Below are 12,219 nucleotides of genomic sequence, written 5' to 3'. Positions count from 1 at the left end.
CAATACTTGTTACCTTTCATTGTTTTTATACAGTCATTCTAAAAGATGTGAGGTGATATCCACAGAATGGAGATATAATAAATAACAATGCATTGTATACTTCAAAAGTGCTAGCATGGATTTTAAATGGTTTTTACACCACAAAAAATGGTAATTATATGAGGTGTAATTTGTTAATTAGCCTGATTTAATCATTCCAACTGTAAACATATATGAAAATATCACACCATACGCCATAAATATATACAGCTGGGTAAGAAGGTGCATGTCAGTAATCCCAGTCACTCAGGAGGCTGAGGTGGGAATATTGTTTGAGGTGATCAGCCAGGAGCTTGAGGCTATCAACCAGGAGCTTGAGGCTATAGGTTACAGTGCACTATGATGGCGCCTAGGAATAGCCACTGCACTCCAGCCTGGGCAACAGAGCAGGACCGTGTCTCTAAACTAGAAAAAAAAAGGAAACTTAAAAAATATATAATTATTATTTGTCAAGGACAATATATTTAAAAAACAAACAAACAAACAACAACAACAACAACAAAAAGCAGAATGCTTCAGTCACTGCCCATGGAGCTCCTGCTAGAGAGAGAATCAAATTGAGAAAGAGAGTAACCAGCACCTCAGTTCTGGCAGCTTGCCAGGTAGCGTTTGCTTACCTCTGATCTTACTTAAAAACCATGTGAGATATGTTACAACAAAAGTGTCTCTGTCATAGCAGTCTCAATACAATGAAGATGTTTTTCTAACCAAAAGACACAGTTAGTTGGAAGAGCTCTACAAAATTAGTACCAGGAAAGGCTTTAGTTAATACGTGCCCCAGACGCTGGGACCCAGAGAGGCTAAGAGATTTTACCTAAGGTTACACAGCTGGCAGCAGTGTCTAGCCCAGAATCAAGAGCTAACTAGAATCTCCTAAGGTGAAATTGCCTATCACTGTGCGTCTTAATATGTTTTCTAAAAGACAAGGTTCCTTGTTCCTCAGAACTATAACTTCATCACTATACCTTTTCATAAAATCAAAACATGACTGAGTATTCATTGTTTTAATGAATTTAATCATTCATTAAATGGGGCAGGCCCATACATCAGATATGAAAAAGAATTTCCATCTCTGATACATTTTATTACAGGCATACAATTTAAGCAATTTTACCCATGTTTACAGTATGCTGCTTGAAATTTAATCATAAGTATATAAAAACATAATTATCTCATACATGAGAGTATATGAAACGTACCTTTGCAGAAATATATAATTTATACTAAAACTTCACATATTCTGTTACAAAGACTGATTTATTTCAAAGAATGAAGAAACTGAATTACTACTACACCTGGTAACAAAAGATCTGTGCCCATAAGATCTTTTCTTTAACATCTGTAAGTACTACTGAGAAAAATACAAACATTAACTAAGGTTAAAAGAAAAAAACAAACAACTTGCAACATAAGCAGCTACAAACAGTGCTCTCCATGTTGAAAAATAAAGTCCACACATAAGTATCCTAGCAAAAATTTCACTACACACACACGCCTAACAGATGGATTCTAAAAAAACAGCTAAGGATTCCACAATCCAAATGCTCAAAAATTAGTAATAAAGGTTAATTAACATTCTGGCACATGTGATATTGAGAACAACAGCAGTAATTTGGGGCAGAAGACCCTCTCTCTGCTCTCGCCCTTCATCTCATTCAACCTCTTTTTCTCAATTGTGAGCACACCCTTCTGCCTCCCCTACTCTGCAATCAAATCACAACCACCCAAAACCGAGGTGTCTGCTGCAGCCCAAAACATTTGACTGATAATATCCGGTTTGCCATTCCAGGAAATCCCACAGCGGTTTTTAAGCCTCTGCCCACAGCTTATAAAGAAAGGCAAGAGAGGAACTAATCGATACCAGCACCCCAGCTGTGACCTGGCACATGAAGAAATCAAGAAAATAAATCCCATCCATAATCTGTATAATTTAACACTTGGAAGAGAGCAACATCTGGGATCGACTCCAAGCAGGACAGTTTTGCCTGGATGGATCTGAGCTTCCTGCACTGAGTGTTAAAGCCGCTTAGGAGGCGATGCCCTCTGGTCCCTCACCAGTCCAGCAAAGGGAATATCATTTTCCTAGCAAGGGTTAATCTACCTCCCCAAAAAAAAGGGGAGTGAGGAAAAGGAAAATAATAACCACTAACATCTACTCCTTGCCAGTAAAGAGGCTGGCAAAGACTCCCCTGACACTTTGAAGGAGGGAAAGCTGGAAACCTTTCCCAAAGGTGGGTTCAGGTCAAACTATTGTCTTGCTAATCAGTCACAATACAGAATGGAAGCTAATGTGAAATGTGGGAATGACTTTGGTGAATCCTACAGTCCTTTCAATGGACCCCAAAGTCCTATCCCCAGGCAAAGTTGGGAAAAAAAACAAAAATCCCCTCGGACTACGACTCCCTGGGAAGGCTTTCCAGATTCTTTAAATTGCAGGAAAACGAATTTAGAACATAAACAGATACCTACACATCATCTAAATCACTAGATCTGTCCTCAATTTTAACACACACACACACACACACACACACACACACAAAGTACACCAGTCGGCAGAACAGGGCATTATAGGAAATAAAGAGTGTTAGTAAAATCCATAATGCTTTCTCTCTGTTAGACCTTCTGGGAGGTTATAATTGCATTTGGCCGGCTGCAGGCTTGTCGGGGAGAGCCTGGTTTCTTAATAGTCTCAACCCTAAAAGGGGTAACTGTCAAGGGGCGACCCAGCTGAAATCAAACAACAAAAACGGGAACTGTAACCCGCCTGAAATGGGAGGAGGAAAAGGAAGGGAGACTCCTGTATTCATCAGTCAACATTAATGTCCTTTGTTGTTCACCTTTACACAGAACAGCGAGCGCTATCCTGTTCCTTTTTCTCCGAACGCCAGTGTCAGGGTACGCTTTCCTAAAAGCTATCTCCCTGCCCCCAAGAACCAGGCTTTCCTATCCCCCTCCCCATTATCACTCAGCAGCCCGGTATCGCCACACCGCCCCCACTGCGCTCACCCAGGGTCGAGAGGGTGGCCAGAAGTAAAAACACTGCTGAAATACCCGTTCTCCTCCAAAGACCAAAGAACCGAGCGGCGCAGATGTTGAAATTTACCAATGCCCCCGCCCCGCAACATACACACCCCATAAACCCGGGATCGCAGGGAGGGAGGAGGGTCAGAGAGGGCTCAGCCTGTCAGAGCGGCTCTCTCCAGGACCCTGCCACATTCCACACTCCGGGAATGTCGATCCGAGCCAGAGGGAAGGGTTTGCGCCTCCCTACTGTTTTGGGGGTGTTCTCTCTGTCCAAGTGTTGTTGTCTCCCTCTCCACCCTGGGGAACCGTTGCAGCTCCCTGTCGCTTTGGGGAAGAAGGGTTAGGAAGGAGAGAAACCCTGTTCGCCTCCTCTTCCAACTTGACACACACATACACACACAGAGACAGGACACACACACACACACACACACACACACACACACACACACACACACGCCGAGTCGCCACTCCAAACTCCGCAGGCAGAGCCCGAAGCGAGCGGGCCGGCCGCGCACTCCCCTAAGCTGTCCCGGCGCTCTGGGAATCTGTGCGGGGCGCGCCGAGCAGGCGGTGCGGGGCGAGAGCCTGGTGCGCAGCCCTCTGCCTGGAGCTGGCTCGGCAAAGCCCCGTACCCGCTGCGCGATGCCAGGATTAGGCATTTTCAGCCGGGCGGAGCGAGAGGGGCGCGGGGACAAGGACGAGAAATGCGCACTCGCTCGGGCCAGAGCAGAATAAAAGTTCGCCCCGCGGAGACTCACCCACGCCGTATTTCTCGTGCTCCGTAGGTATCCACATGGCTGAAGGGGCTCCGGGGTCTTCAGGCTTTGTAATCCCCGCGCCCCTTCTCCGGTTCACAACAATGCACAGTCCCCGAGCAGCGCTGCAGCGCCGGAGCCCGGGGGCTTCGCGCGGGCTACGGGCGCTGGGCAGGATCTGCGCTGAAGGCTCCTGAGCCCAGCGTTGACACTGCGCCGCCCGCAGCTCTCCCGGCGGCGGCTGCTCACAGTCCTCCGATGCGCTCCTGGGGACCCGGCGGCGCAGTCATTGTTCTGATTCACTGAACTAAGCGAACACGCCGGGGCACTCTCGGGCGCACCCCCGCCCGTCAGCGCCTAGTCCAGCCCTCCCGTCCCGGGGCCCCGCGGCACGCTGGGAATTGTAGTTCTGGGCCTCCCCATCCCGGAAGTGGGAGCGGCAATTGCGGTTCGAGGCGGGGATTCAGTTTTACTCGTTACGTCCTATTGGCCCAGAGGGCGGCGTAGGTGTGGAGAAAACACCGCGTCGACGGGGAGTTCACCTCCAGTCGCGTTTCTATTGGTGCCACCCCGCCTCTGCCCCGCCCTGCGGCCCTCCCTTTTTTTCTCTGCCGGGTAATGGCTGCTTCCAAGACCCAGGGGGCTGTCGTCCGAATGGAGGAAGACCGTGATGGGAGCTGCAGCACAGTCGGGGGTGTAGGTTATGGGGGTGAGTACGGTGCTCCGGAGGTGCGGCTGATATGTCTTCCTTTCTGTATGACCGGGAGTGCAACGGACCTCTGGTCTGACCCTAGGAGCCCTTTAGCTCTGGGCCGCCTGGGTTCAACAGGGCCCCACGGGTGGTGGTCCAGCGGGATGGGGTGGAGCCGGGAGCGGCTACTTTGTTGGGGCTGCCCGGGGAGGGCGGAGAAAATGCCTTGGAATGGCCTTCCTCTCCGCCGGGGAAGCTCCCTGACCGTTTGTCTTCTGGTTTGGAGCTCCCAGCTTTGCGCTACCTGCTGAGTGGGTTTGGTTCAGGTCTGGTTTGCGCGCGTGTGTTTATAACTTTGGGATTAGCAGCTCTTTTTCCTCACCAGTACACTGCCTCGGTTTGCTTGGTTTGACCTTGCAGATGTGTTTTATTTAGACTTCCGTAGACTCTCCAGTCGCAGACTGGTGGTCAGTGCTCTCCACTCTACACATTTGCCCAGTTTGTGACTGAAGTGTCCTCTGAAGGGAAAGTATCTCACAACCTCCCTGTCGATAGTTAACTGCTCTGGGTGTTCTCCAGATTTGGATGTGGAGCCTGAGAGATCTTCCCAGTCTCTGGGTCCTTAGAGAAAGAAAAGGAAAGTGATAAGATAATTCGCACTCGTGGCTTCAAAGAACATTTGAAAAGGGTTATGAAAATCATCACAACTTTGGCTGTACCTGACTTTCAAGTTGTCCTCTGATCCACTGTAGGAATAAAAAACCAAATTTTGAAAGCTGCAGGGGGATTGTGTTTAGGACTCTTTTACCTTTAGTCTATCCCTCCCCCATTCCCCCCACCCCATTTTTGCCTTGGTGTGTAATTTAGCACAAGTTGTCTTTTTCTGATGAACATGGTTTGGGGCTTAAATATGGTTCTCAGATTGTTGAGACTTTGTTTTTCGGTTTATTTGTTTTTGCTTTCACAGTTAAATTGATATCATCTTAAATATTTACCTCAGCGGCACAGAGATGAAGTGCAGTTTTTTCCCACTTCCCAACTGTGGAACTCCCTACTCTGAAATTATTTTAGTACCTCTACCAAACAAATCTTTGGTAGTCTCCTGAGTTAAATATTGAGTTTAACACCCTAATGGTTTATTATTGAGTTGGTTATATATTGGGCTATTGGATGGTAACAAATTATTAAGGTTTCCTAGATTCTCAAAGTTCCAGAGGGCTACCAGTTTGAGATCAAAAGATACACTCTTTGGTGAATTTATCTCACAGTCTAACTTATTTTAAAAACTGGCTGGGCGCGGTGGCTCATGCCTGTAATCCCAGCACTTTGGGAGACTGAGGCGGGCGGATCACAAGGTCAGGAATTCGAGACCAGCCTGACCAATATGGTGAAACCCCGTCTCTAATAAAAATACAAAAATTAGCCGGGCGTGGTGGCGGACGCCTGTAGTCCCAGCTACTCGGGAGGCTGAGGCAGGAGAATCGCTTGAACCCGGGAGGCAGAGGTTACAGTCAGCCGCAATTGCGCCACTGCGCTCCAGCGCAAGACTCTGTCTCAAAAAAAAAAAAAAAAAGGTATGCCTTTCAAAAATGTAAAATATTTAAAAGTATTTATTTTTAAATTTTAAACGTTTAAACGTTTTTAAAACATTTCAAACTATTCAGAAGTGTATGAAGTAAAAAAAAAAAGAAAATCCCTTCACCTTGCAGTACCACTTCCCGAGTATAAAATGGTAAGAGTTTGGTACCTAATCTTTCCAACATAATCTTTTTTTTTCTTTTAATCCTACAATCCGTATTCTGTTACCAACCTATACTTATATGACACCCATCTGTACAGTTTGATTTTTTTTAATAAAAAGGATAAATCTAGGTAAACTAAAAGATCTCCAACCTTCTTTTTTCTTTCAGCAGTCTATCATAGAAACCCTTCCACGTCAGTACATTTGTTTCCTTTTTCTTTTTTAAGGACTGTGCCCATCATATTCCAAAATATGAATGTGCCATGCTTTAGCCATTCCCTTAAAAATGAACATGTACTGGGACTTTAGTTTTTCAGTAATGTTGCAATGAACAGCTTTATGTACATATATTCTTGCCCACTGGGTGTATATTTTGGAGGAAAATTGCTGGATCAAAGGTTATGCAAGTTTAAAATTTTGATAAATGTCAGACTTTCCTCTTAAAATATATTCAGCATACATTGCCACCTGAAGTATATGAGTGTTCTTTCCCCCATATTGTCACAAACTTTGAGGAAATAATTAATCCAGGACCAATGTTTCAATGACGAGTGGATTAAGTAACTGATAGAAAGCTTAGTTTTTGGTTCCAGTTTGTTTTCAACAAAAGTGTTGAGTAGTAGTGAATTTGCAGTATCTATAACATAAAAACATTTCTCATCCTGGGTGAGAACTACCCAGTATTCTCATTGTCTTGTAGCAGTCAATAGGAGAAATTAATGGTTGATATTTTTATGTCATTCTTATAAAATTATCATTAAAAATTCTGCTAAGTAGGCCCGACGCGGGTGGATTACGAGGTCCGGAGTTGAAGACCAGCCTGGCCAAGATGGTGAAACCCCGTCTCTACTAAAAATACAAAAAAATTTTTAAAAATTCTGCTTAATAACTTTTATGTATCATTCTGTTACTTTTTACAAAATCTTTTCAAAGCCAACAAAGTGTGTTATAAATTTTAGGTGTAAATATTTATATTAAAAGTATATTTTTTGTTAGGCAGTGGTTTAGGTTATCAAGTATGTCTTGCCCTGTAAAAATTATACACCTTTTTGGATGAGTTCATGACCTTTGTAGGGACATGGATGAAGCTGAAAACCATCATTCTGAGCAAACTGTCCCAAGGACAGAAAACCAAACACCGCATGTTCTCACTCATAGATGGGAATTGAACAATGAGAACACTTGGACATAGGATGGGGAACACCACACACCGGGCCCTGTGGTGGGGCTGGGGGATGGAGGAGGGATAGCATTAGGAGAAATACCTAATGTAAATGACGAGTTAATGGGTGCAGCAAACCAACGTGGCACATGTATATATATGTAACAAACCTGCACGTTGTGCACATGTAACCTAGAACTTAAAGTATAATAAAAAATAAAATTTTAAAAAGTCTGGCTAACACGGTGAAACCCCGTCTCTACTAAAAATACAAAAAACTAGCCGGTCGAGGTGGCGGGCGCCTGTGGTCCCAGCTACTCCGGAGGCTGAGGCAGGAGAATGACGTAAACCCGGGAGGCGGAGCTCGCAGTAAGCTGAGATCCTGCCACTGCACTCCAGCCTGGGCGACAGAGCGAGACTCTGTCTCCAAAAAAAAAAAAAAAAGTCATACACCTTTTTGACTTCTTGAAAACTGCTTCTTTTAAGAGATTTTCCTCTTGCTCTGATTAAAATGTTAGTCTGTGCATTTAATACCCTGGGACAGTGAGGCCTAGGAAGACTTTTTATAGAAATCCTTGCAGTTCCTCAAAATCTCTGCTAGAGTGAGTCAGTGGGTGGGGTGTAGGCAGGTGCAACACTTTCACTGAGACCACTGTGTTGCCACATTTCTGCGGCTCCATCCTTCTCCAAGAAGGTCCCCAAATTGACGAGGTCAAGTCTCTTTTGTGCTTGTTTTTATTTTTGTTTTTTGTTTTTTGTTTTGAGACAGAGTCTTGCTCTGTAACCCAAGCTGGAGTGGAGTGGCGCGATCTTGGCTCACTGCAACCTCCGCCTCCCTGGTTCAAGTGATTCTCCTACCACAGCCTCCCGAGTACCTGGGATTACGGGCGGTTGCCACCATGTCCAGCTAGTTTTTATATTTTTAGTAGAGACGGGGTTTTGTCATGTTGGCCAGGCTGGTCTCGAACTCCTAACCGCAGGTGATCCACCTGCCTCAGCCTCCCAAAGTACTGGGATTACAGGCGTGAGCTACCATGCCCAGCCGACTAGGTCAAGGGTTAAAGGACACTGCTTTACATACATTTGAAGAGTAACCAAGGTTTCAATTTGTCTCCTAAAATTAAGAACAGATAATAAATAGATTCAGCATCCCTCACGCGGTGTTATTGGCATTTGTTCTTTTGCTGTTTTTAGTTAAAAGTCAGCAAGATAGCACAATTTAATAATAATACATTTAGGAGGCTTTTGTGACTGAGGCTGTATCTTCTGACAGTATTAATCTGTATCTCCATATTGTAATATTCTGTGAAAGTCAACTTTTTTCCCTCGGAATGCATGTTTAGTAGTTGATGATTTGGGTAATGCTTGGATTCTGGAGACCATATTATCTGATGATTTTGGTAATGTTTATCTTCTAGAGAACTTACTATCTCATGTGTCATGTCTCTGGAAGAAAGGGGGAAGGGTAGCAGGTGATGTAAACTCCTCATACTTGTATTTCCTATTTTAATAAATGGCATCAAGTCTAAGCTAGAAACCTAGGAAGCATCCTTGATTCCTAACTCGCCCTCAGGTACTGAATTTGATCAGTTAGCAAGCCTTATTTTTCTGTGCCTGAAGTATCTTTTGAACCTGTTCCCTCTATTCATTGCTATAGCCACTATTCTAATTCCATTACTAACCCTCACCATTACTGCTGAATTACCTACCTGCATCTCCCATACCCCAGAAAGTGCTCTTGAGAACCAGTTGTATGTGTGTTTGTCAGCCTGATTCTGTTCTTGGCTTATTGTTAATGTTTAATAAATGTTTGACCAGAATGGCATTCTAGCCTGCACGATTGCAAAACCTTCCTGTTGATCTCGCTGACTCTTGACTTTACCTCCTTCAGTCCACATTGTAAAACAAATATATTTATGGATCTCCACTTTAAAGCTTCAGTGTAATTCTGCTGCATGTATAATTAGGTCCAAGTTCTCTGTATGGCATTTAAGATTCTAATTTACTTGTCTAGCCTCATCTTCAGTCACCCTGCTTCCTTTCCCATATCTCCATTATCCACTTACCATGTCACACTGTAGTTATTTTTTGGCAACTTTGTCTACCCCAGTGGACAGTGAACTTCTTGAGGTCAAGACTTGTCTTATTTCACTTTTGTACATCCAGTGTTTATCAAAGCTGCATACGGTAAACATTGTGTAACAGTCTAATGTTAGAATATGCTTGAAATTTATTCAAGGCATTTAGATTGGCAACTATTTTAAGCAGAGGAACTGAAATAGAATAAAAAACTAAGTAGATGTTTTATGCTTGTGAAAGGTATGCATACCAGCTAAAATGCAAAATATCAGGAAGATGATATTCTGTCAAGGTGATCATAGTTAGCATTTAAGGGTAGTTTTTCAGTTTTTTTTAATGAAGTTTTAATGTTGTTTAAATAATAATTACATTTTTTAAAAGAATACTTTAGATCTGGCCTTTATAACTTTAAGCCTGTAACTGAATGACCTACCATAAGGACCTTGAATTCTGTCTTTCATTATCTATATGGTTGTTACCAATTTTCTACAGGCTGTCATTCTATTTCTATAAACCATTAAGTACAGTCTCATATATTTGACATGACAGTGGAAAGAGGACTAGATCTTATTTTGGCAAAACTGTATTTAAATTGCAATTCTGACATTTAATAGTTGTGTAACAGGTTTATTATATGTGCTGCCACATTTATGAAAATATCCGTATATACCTGTCTTGCAGTTATTGTGATTATTTCATATTTATATATTTATGAAAGCCCAGCATATTTCCTGTTGTAAAGTCAGACCTCAGTAAGTATTAGTTGCTTTCATTATAAAGATATGCCTATCAAGAACTGCCTGCTCTTTGAGACTGCATTCACTTAGGAAGCAATCTAAATTGTGGAGTAACCCTGAGGAAGCTTAGGAATGTGTTGGTGATAAAACTGCTTATGCTGTCAATGCTTTCCTGGAATTTGGGGGTTGTCAGTGTGTCTGTCAGTGCTACATACTAGTATTACAACTGTGTGCTCTGCAAGCCTTTATATTATCTTCTGTATCTTTTCTCACTTCTATACAGTGCTACTCTACTCACACCCAGCTCCCCACCCTCACACATGCACTGACACTCAAAGTCATCAAGAAACTCAAGTAACATTGTATACTGGGATTGCCTTGTGAGGTATAGGCCGAGGGATGTCAGAGAAGATAAGAATTATAGAAACTACTCTCGTAGGTCTTGTTTGGTGATATGGTTTAGCTGTGTCCCCACCCAACTCTCATCTTGAATTCCCATGTGTTGTGGGAGGGACCCGGTGGGAGATAATTGAATCACAGTGGCAGGTCTTTCCCGTGCTGTTCTTATGATAGTGAACAAGTCTCATGAGAGCTGATGGTTTTAAAAAGAAGAGTTTTCCTGTACAAGCGCTCTCTTTGCTGCTATCCATGTGAGACATGACTTGCTCTTCCTTGCCTTCCGTCATCGTGAGGCTTCCCCAGCCACGTGAAGCTGTAAATCCAATTAAACCTCTTTCTTTTGTAAATTGCCCAGTCTTGGGTATGTCTTTATCAGCAGCATGAAAACTGACTAATACATTTGGTATAAGGTTCTGAAGAGGCCTTCTTTAAAGCATTCTTTCATTTTCCTATGACAAATCAATGGGACCCAACTTGTAGGATATTTAGAGAAGAGCTCTTATTAAAAGGGATATTATAATAATGATGATGCATATGACAGCTGACATTTTTTTGAGCACTAACTGTGCCAGGTACTGTTTCAAATGCTTTTATAGGTATCGTCTCATTTCATCTTCACAGCAACCCCTAGGTAGTCATATTATGCTTTTTATTTACAAATGAGGAAACTGATGAAAAGAGTAGCTTGCCCAAGGTCACACAATAACTGAAAAAAGACTTTTATCCTATGCACGGTTGTCATGATGTCTCATAGTAACTAAATTCCATTGAATGAGGTTTGAAACAGACTTTTCTCACACATAAATATGCTCTAAAGCCAATATTACTTTAGAAAGGCAGTATGGAATAGTGAAAAGATTTTAAAATCAGGCCAACTTAGGATCAGATTCTGGTAAACCTCTGAACTTTAGTTTCTCTTCTGTAAAATGAGTAATACTGTAGCTATATTGCTGGGATGTGGAAATGATTAGGTGAGATGATATAATAGTCTGGTCTTCAATTAAGACTGTTATTTCAGTCATAGGTATAGGCACATCTTTGGCATATGTGCCAGAAGTGATACAAGTGATTTTAATATGTCTTTTGCACTTGAAGAGCAGGTTATTATTGAGGGATTTGATGGGTCAGATACCGAATTACATTCACTTATTGTGTTGACCTTGACCTTCCCATTCGTGCAAAATAATGGTGCTGCCCTTTACAACACACACTCATACACTTCCGTTTGGAAAAACTGTAAAGAGGATGTCGATCATATTCATATAATAGAAATCATACTCTCTTCTAAATATAAATCACGAGTATATAGAAACAAGCAGTGTGTATAAACTGCTATCTCCAGTGATTAAATCTTTAAATGTTTCTATTAGCTCTTCTTAGAGAATTTTGCCACAAACTTAGGGTTCAGTTTTGACTTATTTGATAAACTTCTCAGACGCTGAGTGAGTTGGCATTTCATTGACAGTACCTTAAAGACTTGCTGCCTCATGCTGAAACAAGTATATTCGACTGACCAACTTGACCCAAAGGTGAACAGAGCAGCTTTTTCAGAAGTGGTGATAGATTTGACTGATCAGTCTTCTGTTTTTCTT

The 12,219-nt window shown here is 42.7% G+C and overlaps 2 protein-coding genes across 3 annotated transcripts in view; one reads left to right on the top strand and one right to left on the bottom strand.

Moving 5' to 3' along the window:
• The window catches only part of DOCK4 (dedicator of cytokinesis 4), a 477,650-nt gene extending 473,524 nt beyond the window's left edge, over positions 1-4,126 (bottom strand). The window contains 1 exon segment of the mRNA XM_010382455.2: positions 3,822-4,126. Coding sequence (XP_010380757.1) covers positions 3,822-3,858 — 37 coding nt within the window. The 5' untranslated portion in view covers positions 3,859-4,126.
• A 183-nt stretch (positions 4,127-4,309) lies between these two features.
• The window catches only part of ZNF277 (zinc finger protein 277), a 136,945-nt gene continuing 129,035 nt past the window's right edge, over positions 4,310-12,219 (top strand). Inside the window, exon 1 of one of the 2 annotated variants that reach the window (XM_010382454.2) lies at positions 4,310-4,527. In XM_010382454.2, the coding sequence (XP_010380756.1) occupies positions 4,437-4,527 (91 nt within the window). In that variant the 5' untranslated portion in view covers positions 4,310-4,436. The remainder of the gene's footprint in view (positions 4,528-12,219) is intronic. The other variant, XM_030933191.1, reaches the window with a different exon arrangement.

Source organism: Rhinopithecus roxellana, chromosome 6 (assembly GCF_007565055.1).
Source record: "Rhinopithecus roxellana isolate Shanxi Qingling chromosome 6, ASM756505v1, whole genome shotgun sequence".
In the NCBI taxonomy this organism is placed as follows: domain Eukaryota; kingdom Metazoa; phylum Chordata; class Mammalia; order Primates; family Cercopithecidae; genus Rhinopithecus; species Rhinopithecus roxellana.
The sequence above is the reverse complement of the archived record's forward strand: the minus strand, read 5'-3'. Positions and strand labels throughout refer to the sequence as shown.